This window comes from Aphelocoma coerulescens, chromosome 10 (assembly GCF_041296385.1).
Source record: "Aphelocoma coerulescens isolate FSJ_1873_10779 chromosome 10, UR_Acoe_1.0, whole genome shotgun sequence".
Classification (NCBI taxonomy): domain Eukaryota; kingdom Metazoa; phylum Chordata; class Aves; order Passeriformes; family Corvidae; genus Aphelocoma; species Aphelocoma coerulescens.
Window position 1 is genome coordinate 10036786 of NC_091024.1, and position 16984 is coordinate 10053769.

Genomic DNA, 16984 nt, shown 5'->3' on the forward strand with positions numbered 1-16984 from the left:
AAGTGGGTGAAGAGAGGATGTCAGAAGGAATACTGGAAGGATAAAGTCAGTGAAGGGAAAGAACACACTCTACTGCTGATCCACTCTGCCACAGGCTTCAGATATGCCTTAGGAAAAAAGGCTCCAAGAAAAGGTATTACCTGAGGACTGCCTTCAAACCAATTTCTCTCACACACTCAACCACTGAGGGCCAGGAACACCACAATTATGGTCTCTTTCAAGTTAAAAAACCCTTGGCTGTATTCCATTTAAATACTGAACACACCATGTATCAATAAGCCTCCAAGACAGGAGTTAAAAATCCTCTCATAGCTGCAGCACAGAGATATACATGTGATATGCTGAAGAGTTCATCTGCTCATAGTTTGGTTGTGACACATTCTTTATGCAAAATCCTAATCTGTTTCATCTTTAAATTATCTTTGGTGAGAAGGGTTTTTTTGCTTTCCCCTCAATTTAGCACCAACTTGTCCATACTTGTCAAAATCCCTTTTCTGTTAACCAGAAACACCAGAAAAGTCAAATATAACTGCTGATCTATATAAGGAACTTCCACTAAGTTTGTTCCAATACACTTGAAAAGGCAAAATTCACATTTTCCTCTCCACTTACAGCACTGCCAATTGACCCAAAAAACACTCCTGTGTGCTACCACTATCTGAAAATGCAGGAGACTAATTCACACAATTTTCTGGCTGCAAGACTAAGAGATTTAACAATTAATCCAACCAAATCAGAGTTCCTTAATCCATTTCCAACAACATAGGAAATAACATAGGATTAAAAAAAAGATGCCTTGTTGATCCTTGGAGCTGGAGGCACTAGTTTAACGACAGTATGAAAATAAACCTCAGCGATTTGTAACACTTGCTCATAAGACAATGCTGCAAACATTGTTTGATTACATGACGGGGAGACTCTTGGAGCATCAATCTTTATCCATCCACAGAAAACATAAAATATGAGCATTTCCTTGGTGAAACTGAAAGACAGTTCCTTTGATGCCTCACACCCAGCAATTCCCACTTCTGCATCAGCTCCTAATTGACAATTACAGAAAATAGTGGCATCATGCTGGTCAGTAATTTTAGCTGAGGTGAAGAAATATTCCTTTAGAGGGACCAATGCTCTGTTGAATGTGACCAAGTACTGGATTCTCCCTTGAGGAGATAAAGAATGTTTTAAAAAATTTGGTTGAGTTTGGTATTTGCTGTTTAATGGACCTTTGCCTAACTTTCACCATAGCTGTAATGGTGTCAGAAGAAAGACACAAATTTCTTGAAGGATATAAATATTATCAAGGAAGCCAAGTACTGGAGGTAAATGTCCAGAAAGTAGTAATTTCTGTTTCAGTTAAATCCCCACATGAAAGAACCATGAAAGGTCTGTAGTGACAAAGTTACTCTAGAGCTGACAAATGCTGGAAGGTGACACTTGAAGATAAAGCTTTTTCCTTTCCAGCAAGGAAAGGATAAGGACATAGGATTTTGTCATTTGACATGTCTTTTTTACTTAATCAATATATATTGCTTTGCAAAATAGACTTTAAATTATTATTCATGTTTTAACACGTGGCTATTACTTCCTCCAAATGCTATGGGCATTTGGAATTTCTTTGAAGTTCCACAGAAAACATTCATTTTTAATGCTCAAGAACTATCGGGTAGTTCTTGAGCGTTAGATGAGATGGGGTAGATACTTGGACAACTCCAATTAGCAGCTACAATTCCAGACAATTTCAGAATATGGACATGCAAACCTTCCCTACAAACTTTAAGGAAGCCAACATTCAGCAGTGCACACTTTTGAGGTTGTGTGTGATGTTTTTTCCAACAATTCACATTTTTTTCAAATCTCCCCCCTGAAAGGACACTGCTGACTGGCAAAACTCATGTTTTACAGTACTGGCGAAGTAGGAACCAGAAATAACTAAGGATATAGTGATTTCGTCATTCAAGATTTCTACCATAAAGTACATTTTATTCCTTCCATTCATGATGTAAGCTAGCACCAAGCCAGCTGGTCCTTTAAAGAGCATCTCCTGTCAGTTACCAGCAATAAACTCATTTACACAACATTTAAGAAGATAATGACTTAGAAAAGCTTAAATCCCTGTGATGTTTCTCAACCAAGTCCAAGTCCATGCCTGCCATTGAGGCAGTGACAGTAAAAGACTGCCTGCCATCCATTCTGACACGCACTATCGGCTTCTAACAAGATTTCAGAGTGAACCAGGTGGCCTAAAAGAGTTGAACAAAATACAGCAAAAATTTACAAACTCATTAGGACAACTCTAAGGGAAAATACACAGAAGTAACACTGCAATGACCACAATATTTTCACTCCTACTGACACTGTGACAAACCCCTGATACTGACTTCAGACACCATCCCAGACTGACTCTGGAAGAAGTACAAACAAAGCTTATCCTACAATGATAAACCAGGGAACAACCAAGGCTCCCTATTCCCAGCTTTACAAGAGTATTGTAAATACAGAGGTTCCCAAGGTTGGTTTTTATTCTTGTATTACAGGATTAGAACTTGTACTACGAGTCTTAAAAGTAGAATGGAAAGCGGCCGGAAAAATACTGGAGAAAATCCAGTTTGAAGAACCACAATTGTGGAACCACCTGGATTCAGCTGTAGCTGCAATCAAGCTCTACAATCATTCAGTTTAAAAATGTTCTTTTTAAAAAGCACATCCTGTAAGTAACTTCTAGTGCTAACTGCTTACCTCATTAAAATTTAACTTATAAAAGTTTAACTTTATTTATAACTTCAACTGGTGTTGAAGGCAAACTCCACAAAACAACTGCATAAATGGGGACTGTGAACATTTCAGGAGATAGAAAACTGTTTCCACACAGGTCACCTGATTTGTTCCATGTCTTGCTTTGAAATAATCCAAGAAAAGTTGACAGTTATCAATATCCAAAGGTAAGGCACATTGATCTCCTGGTAATCACTGACCTAATTCCCAAGTTCTAACTTAACATTGATAACAGGTTCTGCAGCTGAATTAATTTGCTCTAGCACATGAAATAATAGCTGTGCCTAAAAACTTTCTATCATTAAAAAACACAACCAAAACCTAACAAACCCCAACCAGACCACTTTCTGTACTCACCAATGGATTAAAATACAAGTTCTTTTGCAAGGTGCTTTTTTGTGGTTGACTTTCTCAATACAGCCGAAGAACTACAATCCACTTTCATGTCTCACCCTCATTTTGTGTGCAATAAAAAAAACTTTGACTCATCAATTTAAATCCATCTCAGGTCATAAATGGTAAAATATCAACACATTAAGGTATCTAGTTGCCAGATACCAACTATATTTACCCACAACTAAAACATCCTGAGAATTAAAACAATGGTTTTCTGAGAAGGGAAACGTGGGAATGATCACTTCTAATAACCAGGTGGGCACACAGTCAGCCACAGGCCTGTAAGAATTAAATACAATTGGACTGCAATTGGATTTGCTGTATTTAAAAAATCAGGTTATGGCTCCTACATTTCTTGCTACATTCTACACGCTGTTCTGAGATGTCTGAACTCTTAATTTAAAAGAGCTTATATAGTTGTAGCAACCACTGACAAATAATCTGGATTTACCCAAAATTATCACACCATTCTACCTTCCCCACTCAGTCATCATATCCATGTCAGAGATATTGCTACAATTTAGATACTTCCAACTGGCAAAGTGTAGACCAAGAAATGCTGACCAATACTACGTTCAGTGAAAACAATGGAATTGCTCAATTAAAATAACTTAGTCAGCGAAGGCTAGATTACAAAAGGAGTGAGGATAGTGGAAAGGATTTCACTGAAATATAAGTACCTACCTACTTTGAAAATTGTGAACTTGAGAAACTCTTGCTCAAGCACCTTGCCCATGGCACTTCCTGTGTTTGAACTGAAAAGTTCCCAAGTTGTCTGGAACTGCATCTCTGAACACGCCCAGAGGGATTTTAGTGCCGACAGAAATGAGCAACTCAGCAGCTACAGTATAACTGAGCTCAAACATAAAGAGAAGCCAGGCATGTTTCTGCCCTGGACAACTCCAAGGTTAGTTCTTAACTATAGTAACTGCAGGCATGCATGGAAAGGTTTCCCTTCCTTGACATTCCCAACCACCCCTCTGCACAATGGCTGTCTTGGTCTCAGGAAGAAACCAAGGTACAACAAACACCCAGAATATTCAAATCTCCTTCATGCCAGTGAAGAGGATCACTCCTTCCTACGTAAAACACAGCTGTCATCCTGAAGGAGTAAGACTGAGGTTCAAACCTTCCTGAGAATTCATACCATTCCAGTGTCACTGGAGAGCACTGGAACTGCCAGCTAAAGGATCCCATAAGTTACACCTAGTTTTCTTCCCCTCCCAATTGCGTTGATTCACCAGTTCAGAGCTAAAGACTAATGCAGAAGATAGCCACAGAGATCTGAGGGTCAGAAACCTGCTCCAGAGACTGCTCATCTTAGCTCAGTATCTATTTAAATTTAACACTAAATAGCTATTCAAAAGGAAGACAGCACTTACTTGTTCTCAGTCAGAAGAGAGCACTTACCTTCAAGAGAGGATCCTAAAAGGAAAAACTGCTTCCCACAGTTCTGAAGAGGTCTGAGGTTTTCCCAGTGTTCCTGTTGTCAGTACTGTCCCAGTGCCTAACTCTTGGCAGATCATTACAAGCTGCAGGTTAAACGTACCAGCATCAAGTGCTTTCCTGCTAAGTGCACATGCTGCCTTGGATCCTGCTCTGAACTCACTCCCCCAGGCAAACTCTCAGACACTTACTTTTCAGGTTATTCAAATTACATCTAATAAAAGATACAAGTATAATAATTTAACATCTTCAATATCCATCTCACTGCACTGGAGTCACTTAATTTCTAATTCTCTTTCTGATTTTCATTTATTAAGTATACATCCTATATTTATATGAAATGCATGATAGATGCAAAAAAATCTGTTGGAATTTCACTTCTGCATTACCTAAGCTTAATTTAAAATATAATTCTTGAATAGAGTTTTCCATAGATAATATATGCTTTAATTTCACATCTACATTTTCTTTTAATTAAAGGATTATGGACACCTGAAGGTCCACTTTGAGCAATGCACCAATGCAGAATACACAGGATAAACAGTAAACTGTCCCCAGCTATATTATTTAGCCCAACTTCTAAGCAGTCAAGTGTTGCATTAACTTTGCCCTGTAGTCCATAAACCACTACCAATGTGGCAGTGAATTCATAAATAGAATGACATTAGATACAATTGACAATACTTTAAGTATCATATATTTTTGAAATGCTTTCACGTGAGTTATTTATTATAAAATGTTGAATACCCAACAATTAATCCTTATACACTGTACATTGGCATACATGTCATGAATAAGCCTAGGACCCTCAGGTCATGGATCCAATTCCAGAGTTTTAGGGTGTCAACCAAACCCATGTTTACCCTCTCTGAGGTTAAATGAACTGACTACTGCAAGAAGCAAGAGCTTTAGAAGTCATTAATCTCATGGAAATATTCCCTGGTGAACTTGTTAAAAAAACCCACAAGAACACTTTGGATTATTGTGGATTCATGGATTTACTCATCTTCTCAATGTGGCTCAGCAGTTTCAACAACGCAGATGGATTATATGGGAAAAGATTTCTTCTCTGCAACCTAGAAATAGCTTCTTGCAGCTCTTCCAAACACTTTGTTGATTTGTAAAGCATTATTCTTAGGGATGCAATATTATCTGAAGATGCCATACAAGTCCAACAGGATGAGGTACAAGACCCCTTCGGTTTCAGAGGCAACACTTCAGACGTGCGTGGATTCCGGTCATCATCTCTGCAGCTGCAACCAGTTTCCCTTCTCCTCACCTCACCCTCATTGTTTGCAGGCAATTGTTTTGCGTTTACCAAGCACTCTTTTCTGTCTGATTCCACCTCCGAGTCCTCTGAGCTGTCATAATTAACCAGGCTTTGAAGAGAACCCAGCAGGGACGCGCTATCGGTGCCTGTCAATGAGTCAGACTGGTTCCACTCTGCAGCTTCATTACTGCCCTGCTGTGCTGTAAACACCGGGCAATTGTGAGAAGAAGCCAAAGACATTGGAGTCTGTGGTTCTGGTTCACAACAGGCATTTTGCAAACTCTCCGCAGTCACGCAGCTTTGCTTTTCTTGGTGGGGTGGCCTGACAGAACAAACTGAGTGGAAAGTGCTGTGCCTGGTATCGAAATGGTTACAGACATCTACAAACTGATGCCACTCCTTCCCAAGAAGCTTTAAGTACCTGACCAAGTACTCCAGAAAGCAAGTTTCTGATGAAATCAAAAAATCTAGGAGTACTGTGGAATCAAATGCAATCTTTTCCAGAAAGAATAAAAAGATACAGTGTGGGTTATATCCACCTGTATGCACAAGGAACTTCCAGGATTCCTCCTCTTTTTGGCTTAGGTTAGCAGCAGCATCACACCGTAACCTGAAAAGTAAGTCAGAAAACAATTCAATGGAAGTTTACAATTATTTTCAAACGGCATTATCCAGAAGACGGATTCTTGCTCTTTTTTAATTTTGTGAAAAGGTAAGAGCAAAAAAAGAAGATTTTATATCGGAGTGAGAAAGAATGAAGGCAGGTGGGGCCAGGAGATTGGACAGCTGAGGAAGCCAAAGCACTTAACGCAGGCCTTAAAGGGCACTCCTTAGGAAACATTCCTTCTGGAATAAACAAAGTTACTTACAACACATAAACTGTATTTTAATATAAATATGAAACAATCTTATTTTAATGTTTTTGCAAACCTGAAATCAGACTAACTTTCAGAATGTTACACACACTGGAAGAGGAGCCTACTTGTAGTTAAGCGTCTAATTACTTGCACTATCTTCCCATTTGAAGCTTAAGGGCCTAATATAAGTCAGGATAGTATCTTGTATGGTAATTTAAACAACAATGAAGCATTGTATGTCCAGAACAAATCCATTAAGAACACATTTCAGTTGTTAGCAATATCCATTTTTATTAAGTAGCTGGAATTCCCATAGGGCCAATCTTTATAAACCTTGTCAGAAGTACCTGAATTATTGAAGCTTAATTCTGATACCCCAATCTTGTCAAACCTTCAGTACTGTAAGGAAGCAATCTTACTTTTTATCTGTCTAACCACTATTTTAGACATGAAGTCAATTATCCTGAATTACAGGATATGATAAAGTATTTAGGAGGAAACTGTTTCACAACTCCCCTGTTTCCATCCAAAAAAAGACTTGAATTATCAGCTCTTACACCACTCATTATTGCATCATCCTGAGGTTTGGGGGATTTTAAATTATCAAAAAATAATTTTCCTTCAAACAAAAACAACTAATGGGAACTCATGTATGTCACAGTAACCTCACTAAAGTACAATTCTTCATAGTTCTGTTAAAAAAAAAAAAAAGTACACTAACCTATAAAATTTTAAATAGATGAGTAATAAAACTTTAGCAGCTTCCCACATGTCATCATCTTGCTCCATAAAAACCAAGGAGAGCCATTCACAGTGATGCACAACTGGGTGAGACTGTGGGGAAGGCTTTACATGACTCCTCCAGAACATCAACAGCTGGGACATGGAACTCTCAAAGTCTCCTGAAAAGAAGAAGCAACCATGACTTTTGCGATACATTTTTTGTTGCCAAATGACATACACTCTATATTTTAAATTAACAGTGCATAAAAATTCATGAATGCAGTTATCTCTCCTTAGCTCAACTGATTTATCACAGCATCAAATTTTATAGATTGGTTCTTGCCGTTTTAGTGCAGTAGCTTACTCATAAAAATCACTTTGTATTCATTAGACACAGAGACTCTTTCCCTTAAGTCAGAAAACTTACATGTTCAATACTAATGAGATACTGCATGATAGTGTGGTACTACAGAGCAGTTTTTGATATAACACAGCACAGATTCAATGTTTAGAAAACAAAAAATTCTCCTGCAACATTGAAATCAATTTCATTTACTACATCACTACGTGATTTTCCTTAATATTTGACTCTAAGATTTGCTTTTCCTCCTAGCAAATAATAGGAATATCAAATTATCTTTGTTATTAATAGTTACTCTTCAGACTGAAACTCTTCCCTATAAATCTGGAAATTACTCTCAAAATTGAAATTAATTAAAGTTAAGCCACTCTAATCCATGTTAATAGCAAGAAGATCAAGCAGCTTCCCGGAAGGGAAGTTAGCATATTAAAGCATTTAGGTGCTTGTTTTAAACACTTCCTGTAATGTCACTAAAATAAAGAAGTAACATTTCTTTCAAATTGAAATTCCTCTTGACAGTTGGGGTGCTTGAATCTAATTAACTAATTTTTGTGTCATGAATCTGGAAAAGAAAGGAGAATGGCTTTCTTTGAGAACAAATTTTCATAGGCACATCTAAAATGGATATACTTTTTTTCTTTTTGCTTGTTCTTACACAGTCTCAGTCTCTATACAGGTTTCAGAAGGTGGATCACAAGGAAAATATTCTTTAGAAATACTTATATTAATTATTAATCTTTAAGAATGGAACTGACATCACAAATATAACATCTTCCAAAAATTGGGAAAAAGTTTCAGAAGCTATCTTATGGAAGTTGTAGCTCTTTTGCACGGACAAATTAAAAATTAATTTTAGGCTTGCTACATAGCATAGAAATATAAAAAGTAAAATAATATTTACATCTAGAACAAAAACGCCTCAATGTATTTGAAGTGCTGTAAAATTTCATCCTTGTTTAAAAAGAAATAGAAATCATTTTTGGCCACATAATCAGTAAATATAGAAATGCCCATTCTCACTGATGCCTGACTAGAAATACTGCTTCTGAACTTTTCCATTTTTTTTTCCATGAAGGCTGTAATCCAGGGACAGCACACTGCTTTGATCATAGAACCTGCACATCCACATTCACACATCAGATGTGCATGAGGTGCTCTCAGCGGGAAAAGGGCAGGTGGGAAGATGGGATTCCCGGAAGGTCTCTTGGGCAAAAAGCCTCACCCTGGTGCTTCCTTACAGCAAGGGAGAAGGCACTCACTGGCTCCCAGTGTGACACAGCACTGCAGCCTCTCCCGTCAGGAACGCCACTTCTGCAGCATTCCCGGCCATCCCACTGCTGCCCATGGCACAGCCCCGGCACAGCAGCAGCTCTCCCTTTCTCCTGCCCAAGTCCAGCTCCTCACTACAACAAACCAGCCCAAGGGAGTAGCTATGGGAGGAATGCTCACACCTGGTAATTCGAAGGACCAGACCTGTCGGTCAGGGTGAAGAACACAACCATTTACATAAGGAGGATGTGGAGCTGCTGGAGCAAGTCCAGAGAAAGCCATGGAGATGCTCTGGAGCCAGGCTGGGAGAATGGGCGGTGTTCACCTGGAGAAGAGAAGGCTCTGGGGAGACCTTAGAGCCCCTTCCAGTGCCTAAAGGGGCTCCAGAAGAGCGGGAGAGGGACTTTGGACAAGGGCCTGGAGTAACAGGACAAGGGGGACTGGCTTCCCACTGCCAGAGGGCAGGGTTAGACTGGATACTAGGAAGAAATTCTTTTCTGTGAGGGTGGTGAGGCCCTGGCACAGGATGCCCAGAGAAGCTGTGGCTGCCTCATCCCTGGAAGTGTTCAAGGCCAGGTTGGATGGGGCTTGAAGCAAGCTGGTCTAATGGAAAGTGTCCCTGCCATAGCAGGGGGATGGAACTGGATGATCTTTAAGGCCCCTTCCAACCCAAGCCATTCTGTGATTCTGTGTTAAGTCCCACAATTTCCCTGTGCCTTACTTTGGAAGTTCCTTATTTTTATTTACCTTTCTATACCACAGCTAGTTTTGCCTCATTACATTACTTGGCTGACAGTAATGCCTTGTACCTTCAATAAAATAAATGCACAATGGTGCCTAAAGTTCTACCTCCACCTTGGAAAAGGTAAGAGTATTACCTGCAGTTCCTTTCAGTTCCCCACCCTGAATAGAGTAGATGCTTGTGCTATGGACTCTCTTCCAGCTGGAGAGGAGCCTGGTGTTCCCAAGCTGGCTTAACTTCTTAATAGGAAAAAGTTTCAATCCCAAATGCAACTGTTTCAAGCCCAACATATTTCAGGGCTAAGGATTTGATAAAACGCAAGGAGACATATAATTAGGCAGGACACAGTAACAGCAGTTTCTTGGGTGGGTCTTCTATTTCCTCCCTCCCACCACCACCAATTCAGCTGAAATCTATTTACAGTCTTAATGAGGTATGACTACAAAATCTGAAAGCTCTAAAGCTCTTGCTGCTTAATGAACAAAATTTAAATGGACTGTTACCTTTCATTTCTGCTTCTGTTGCAGAGTTGTGAATCTTGAATTCCAGAGCTTTAAGCACAATCAAACTTAAGGCCCTGAGAACAGTTTGGTCAGAACCACCTTGAGAATCATCTCCAGGAGCAGCTTCACTGCTTCCAAAGTAGCTGGACTTTCCACTGAGTGGGATCTGATTAAGCCAAGTCAAATTCACAACCTGCAGAATAGCATTACTCAGTGCAAGTATATCCTCACATAAAGATGGGGTTTGTAAAAACAGTGATCCACTTTTAGCATCTTCTCTAGACTTGTAAAGGACACATTTTTTAAGGAGCAAAATTAATTTCTTCTTGATTACATAGGGAATTGATGAACTAATAAGGTTGAGGACATAAGAAACTTTCAAAAACAAAATTCTCTGGCACCTGAGAGGTAATTCCATTTCAATTCTGGAAGCCAAAAGTGCTTCAAGCAGATCTATAAAGCTGATCAGATTGTTTGTAGCTTCAGAATAAGGTGAAGTGTAGTGGTGACTGTCAAAATGATGGAGCAGGATGGCATTATAAAATCCCTCAAGCACCGCATCAAGAGGAGCCAACAACTTCTTCAGAACACCTATGGCAAGAAGAGGCACATTATTGACTCACAGTGTGACACAGATAAATCAGTAAATAGGAAATAAACCGGTGTCAGAATATAAATATGGTTAAACCACTACGTTTTAACACCACGTCGTCACCCCCTGTATATGGAAGGGAATAGGTGTCCTAGGGCCGAACTATTCCCGAGGAATTCCAGGTGAGTTGCTCCCCCTGGCGGCTCCCGCGTGTCGGTACCGCCGCAGCACCGCCCGTACCTGCTCTGGGGACCAGCGCGTCCTTCAGCGTCTCCTTGAGAATCGCCACCAGAGTCCACAGGCAATCGGCCACCCGGGCATTCCCGGGCAATCCCAACAGCGTGTTCAGGCTAAAGCTGAGCCACGTGACATTTAAGGCGTCCTAAGAAAAATAATTCAAAAACCAATCACGTATGCTTTCAGTTATTATGTAAATTACATTAAATCATAATACAATTATTTAAAATTGTACATTAAAAAGATTCAAATGGAGGCACAGACAAAACACAGGTAGAAATAGTGTCTGTCCTGTGTCATTAATTAGGCCTTTAATTACAAAGGTGAAGCAACATATGCATGCAATAGAAATTATCTGTATGTTCCAAAAAGGGAAAACCAAACCTCCTAATGTCATGTGACCTACCCAAAATCAGATAGTGCTGTAGACAGACGAGATCTGAATTGATAATTCCCAGACAACTTGGCGAGAAATATTACAAACATAGTTATGAAATAAATCTGTGTTCAGGATGCTACTATGGAGACTGCAATACATATTCACTAAATATGCAGCAAATTTTAAAAAACATCAAGTAATTGGGATATTCAAACAAGAAGATACATCAAAGCATTTGATTAACTTCCAAGAGGTTATTACTTATTTTTATCTACTGCATCACCCAACAGATACCAAGGAACTGTAAAAATACTGATAGTCTAGATCATGATTTTTTAGATCATGATTTTTTTTTAATATCTGTATTGCATCCTTAAAGAGAATATTTCTTGTCATCTACACATATTTTACCTTAAAAGAGTTTCATAAAATTCTAGATTTTTATAAAGACATTCCACACTTCTGCTACACATCAGATCTCCTTGCTTTCCATACTCCACGCTCCTCCTAACACAGTTGACAAAGTTTCTCAGAAAATATAACACAATAAAAACTTGGCTGTAGAGTCAAATAGAACAACCTGCAGGCACAGATTCACTAAGCCTTTTTTTTGAGCTGTGAAGTGATGCCACACTCACCTCTTCCTTCAGCTGGAAATACACAAGAGATGCTAAAGTTTGTGAGGCCATGTGAGATAACAGCCGATCGTAACAACCAAGCAGGTGAATCTGGAGATAGGTAAAAAAGGAAAAATGTCTAAGGCACATTCCTTTTTAGTTTTTCTTTTATAAAAAAATCTTTCAGAAGTTTATAAAAGCTTACCAATTTTGAGTCAATTTTTGCCTCCTTCAGAAGAACAAAAATTTCACAGTACTTCTTTCTTGTGTGGAGTTCAATTTCCTGGGACTCTGCTTTCGCCACCATCATCTTGATCAAGGTTAACTGGAGCAGCATCACCTCTCGTGGGCAGAACGAGGAGCTCATGTTTGCAAAGCTGTTTGATAAATCATCTGTTGCAGGGACATCTGACATATCAGTGTCCTGATGGCTCCTAATGCCACCAGCAGTAGATGGCAGATGATTCTGATGACAGGATTCATCTCCTTCTGGTGGCTGCTCAACACACAGATTAATTAAAGAGGAATAATGATGACTTTCCCTTGCTAGGGGAATGCCTGCCAGGACGTCCTTATACATCTGCTGCAGGAGAGAGATCTTCATTATGAGATCATGCAATATTCCAGAAAATGCTGTGTGTCTTCACTGATAATTCACTGCAAATCAGCTTCCAAGTTATTCTCATCCAGTAAGAGAAACAGAAGCCCCACTGGGCATTTCTCTTCTAAGTTACCTATAAACAAAATATTTTGCTGTTACTTTGCAAGCAACTAGAAAATAGAAAAGAGTAACACGTATTTTTAGAGTTAATGCTACCATTATTACACTTATTTTGAAAATGCAAATTTAGCTGTACAAAACTGTCTCAGTGAGACATTAAAATGAAGAATTACCATGCTGGGAAGAAGTTCACAGTTCCAGTATTATATTACCAACACCAAAATTAATTTGCTGGAATTAACAAAACCAAAGGTGACTATTACTAAGGGCTACTCCTAAAGATATGAGAACTTGGATCAAGTCTTTCTCTACATTGCTAAAACTACTAGAACCTAAATTCTTTTGTGACAGTTGCCTCCAAAACAGGCATAAAATTTCAGCTGCAAATTTTCCTCCGAATTGGCAACATTCATTTCTCCACTGGGGCTGGAACTGGCATCAGCTCTCCAAAAAATGGAAGCCAAAGGACAAGTCTTGACTTTTGCTGCACACAGACTCAAGGTGGGCTGACCTCAAGGGCACAGGGACTCAGAAGTTGAAAATTTAAAAAAAAAATTAAAACAAAGTGTAAAATTTATTAAGAGCCAATAAAAACACTTACACATATTCAGGAAAAGTAAAAAAAAAGTATTTATCCCCATGTCAGTGGAAGATATCTTTCAATCACAGCACTGGAATATTTGCTATAGCTTAAAATGAAGCGCTATTAAGAATTCAAATCTCTGCATGAAGTGTGAACACCTAAGCCCTCACAATTTTCTATCCAGTATGTAAATGGCCAGACAGATACCCCATCTTCTCAGAAAAAAAAAAACCAACAAAAACAAACCTTAAGAACATCAGGGTTTCTTTTTCACCTACATTAAGAGTGACGCTCATCTGTAATATTTATCTTTTTAGAGCTGTTTTAACATGCTCTGTAACCAGACCTTTTTAAATTAAAACCAACAAACAAACTCATTACCTGTATCTATGGTGAAGTTAGGAGTGGAACTTAAGTTGCTTAATAGGAATTTTCATACTTTTTTTCATACTTTGCATACTTTTTGGATCCCCATCTCTAAGTGTGGCATAATCAACCAGGTAGAATTCCAGGTAGAATCCTGCATCCACTTGTAGCTGGGTTTTACTTAAATATATTTCCCCTTTCTTACCAAAGGAACAAAACAGTTCAGTCTTCCAAAAGTAAGAAATTCTAAACCTCTTCCCATCTGTGTATCAATTCCACCTGCATTTGTCATCAGACCAAATATTTTAAATTATTACTTGTTTTTAGCAGAATATTAGAAAACAATGGAATTGTACAAGTCAGTATATGAGGCATTTTTGTTCTAGCTTATAATCTTCATAAGTTTTTAAAACAACATCAAACATTGAGCATTACACCTTCATTTTTACAACCTGATTTTTTAACTGCAACTGAAGCATGTATTGACAAAATGGCTTCCCAAAGGCACAAAGGATTAGAGGTAGACCAAGATATGCTACCCTGACTCATCACTTCTCCCACCATCAGGAAGCATTTCCTTCAGAAAAGGAGCTAAAATCTGAGAGCATGAAGTTGCCTGCAGGAGTGATCTACAATTCCCTCTGGTGTGGTATTTTTAAAGACACATTCAGCAAGGGCTGACCTGAAAACTCCAAAATGTTACAGCATGTTCCTCACCTGATAGAACCAACCCTTCCCCCATTCTTTCCCATACTCCACATTGTGGATGTTAAGAATAAATCTGATATTTCAGGCAATAAATTCCCTCTTCATTTGCAGAATCTATTCAGAATTCTACTTGAGGTGGAAATTTATGACCTGAAACCTTATAAAATTTCTTCAGAAATCACTGAATATTTTATACAGCTATTGTTCCTATCTGAGTTTTATTTCTTCCTAAATGAATACCTAATAAAGTAAAATTATCTCAACACATTTAGTTCTGTGTTTGAGATCAACTTGAATTATCACCTTCTGTGGTAAATGAACAGATCTCATGCACAAATTCACATGATCCAGCAAGGTGGTTAAGACAGAAGAGATTCAGAACTTTTCTAAGACATCCACTGCGAGATTTCACCTTCACCACACAATATTGGCTGTGCTTTCCTGGATCCTCCCATAACACATTTATGTTCCACCATTAATTTGCAGAACACTTTACAAAAGCATCTCTAAGGTATGTCTCACTCACACATGACAACAGATCACAGACATAAGTCAATGAAGGAAAATAAAAGTTAGGGGGCCTATTTTGAAGACATTTACTTCAAAGAGGGAGAAAATATGAGACAAGGACTAGATTTGTTTCAGACACAGCACGAGAGTGAAAAGCTCAAAGCTGAAGAGTAAAGAAGTGACAAACTCCAACCCTTATTTGTATTATTTATCTGAGTTGTTCATGACAGCATCTAAAAACCAATTAGGGCAACGCCTCACAGAGCCAGACTCCTGCATAAACAACAAGAAACAGTCCTAAAAACCTTATATATAGACTGATCAGGCAAAAGACAGGAAGGAAAACTATGCAGAAGGTAAGAAACAAAAAACCGGGGGTGTGTGTTATTTTCATGATTAATAATGCTTCAAAATCAAAGTCAAACTTACTGCTCTTCACTTATATCTCTGAGTTATTGCATGTCATTATAAGCCATTGTGTTAGTAAAAAAAAAACCAACCAAACAAACCATGACATCAACGTTAGTCCAGTCAAATTACAAAGAAATCCTTCCCTGTGAGGGTGGGGAGGCCTTGGCAGAGGTTGCCCAGAGAAGCTGTGGCTGCTGCATCCCTGGGAGTGTCCAAGGCCAGGTTGGACGGGGCTTGGAGAAACCTGAGATAGTGGAAGGTGTCCTTGCCTATGGCAGGGGGCGGGATGAGATGAGCTTTAAGGCCCTTTTTGGGAGAAAAACTATCCAAAACCCCACCCTATTTTCATTAAAAATTAAATCTGATAAAGCAAAATGAAACACCAGTCCATGACTTTTGGTTGTGAATCTGGAGGCTCTGGATCTCCTTACAATGAAATGATAATAGCATTAAAGAAATAAAATACACTTTGGACTCCTTGTACCTGCAGTGACTTCGTAGGCTCATCTTTCAATAAAGAATAAACTTCTTCTCAGCGCTGAAATACTGTAAACGCCTCTAAATTAGTGTAATTTCCTTCCAGAGTTTGCAAATAACCTGAGCTGTGCAATCCCTGTTAACTGTGACACTAAGTACGCCAGATGCTTTGGCTGCAATTCTGCCGAGCGCCTTTAGTCACTGCTGGCAGGAGCACACCCGGTCCCGCCTCACCAGCCCCTCATCGCACCGCTCACAGCGCCGCTTCAGCACGGCCAGCGCCGGGCGCTCATCGGAGCCCTCACCACACGCGACACTCGGGGCTGGCATAGCGAGCACGGAGGCACCGCTTCTCCAGAGCCTCCGCAGCCCCATCCTGCCGGACTGAGGGCAGCCGAGACCTCTCGCCCCTACACCAGCGCGGCTTCCCGACCCGGCACCCGCACAGCGCAGAGAGCCCCAGCCCGCCGGACGCAGCCGCCGTCCCTTCGTTCACCCGCCCGCTGCCGCCTCAGCCCCTCCCGCCACCGCCTCGCTCCCCACGGCCCCGCCCCCGCACAGCCAAACCACGCCCACACGACCACGGCCCCACCCCTCCTCATCCGGCCTCGCCCCTTTCACTCCAGGCCCCGCCTCTCGCCCCCCCGGCCCGCACGCCCGTGGCCCCGCTTAGTCACCCCAAGCCGCGGAGCGCACGGGCCCGTCCCCGCCCCGCCGCCCGGGGGCCGCTGCCAGGCAACGGTCGCCACTCGCCCGCCCCCGGGGGACCGCGAGGCCCAGACTCCGCTCCGTCACAGCGCCGGAACCGCCGCCGCCGCCGCCCCCTGTCGCAAAGCCATCCCCCACTCCTCCGCGGCTTTACGGCAGCGGGGCGGAGCCGCGGGGCGGGGCCGCCGTCAGCCCAGCAGCCAATGGGACGCGGCGGCGGCGCGCGGGCGGGGGCGGGCCCGCCGTCAGCCCGGCGGCCAATGGCGACGCGGCGGCGGCGCGCGGGCGGGGGCGGGGCCGGCGCGGCGGGCGAGGATTGGCCGCGGCGCGGGTCAG

General features: G+C 40.8%; 2 protein-coding genes across 5 annotated transcripts in view; both read right to left on the reverse strand.

The window, feature by feature from the left end:
- Positions 1-4659, reverse strand: part of CERS3 (ceramide synthase 3) — a 43745-nt gene extending 39086 nt beyond the window's left edge. The window contains exon 1 of the mRNA XM_069025297.1: positions 4579-4659. The gene's annotated coding sequence lies outside the window, so the exon portion shown is untranslated. The remainder of the gene's footprint in view (positions 1-4578) is intronic.
- A 932-nt stretch (positions 4660-5591) lies between these two features.
- On the reverse strand, positions 5592-16796 carry LINS1 (lines homolog 1). Of its 4 annotated transcripts, XM_069025291.1 has the most exons (8): positions 16618-16796; positions 15948-16009; positions 12370-12898; positions 12186-12275; positions 11172-11313; positions 10340-10930; positions 7463-7643; positions 5592-6494 (listed from the first exon to the last, which is right to left on the reverse strand). In XM_069025291.1, exons 3-8 carry the CDS (start codon positions 12766-12768, stop codon positions 5594-5596), a joined length of 2304 nt encoding a protein of 767 aa, XP_068881392.1. In that variant the 5' UTR covers positions 12769-12898; positions 15948-16009; positions 16618-16796; the 3' UTR covers positions 5592-5593. The 4 variants fall into 4 exon arrangements, with proteins under 4 accessions (XP_068881392.1, XP_068881393.1, XP_068881391.1 ...); XM_069025292.1 differs by lacking the exon at positions 15948-16009; XM_069025290.1 differs by lacking the exon at positions 16618-16796 and having other exon boundaries at positions 15948-16446.
- Between the last annotated feature and the right edge of the window lie 188 nt (positions 16797-16984).

Bases quoted from the DNA above. Each gene is read 5' to 3' on its own strand.
- LINS1 (XM_069025292.1), bottom strand. From the start codon at position 12,768: ATGAAGATCTCTCTCCTGCAGCAGATGTATAAGGACGTCCTGGCAGGC. The intron at 7,644-10,339 runs GTAACAGTCCAT...TCTTCTTTTCAG, and splicing joins AACAGAAGCAGAAATGAAAG to GAGACTTTGAGAGTTCCATG. The intron at 6,495-7,462 runs GTTAGTGTACTT...CTTACTTTTCAG, and splicing joins ATCTATTTAAAATTTTATAG to GTTACGGTGTGATGCTGCTG.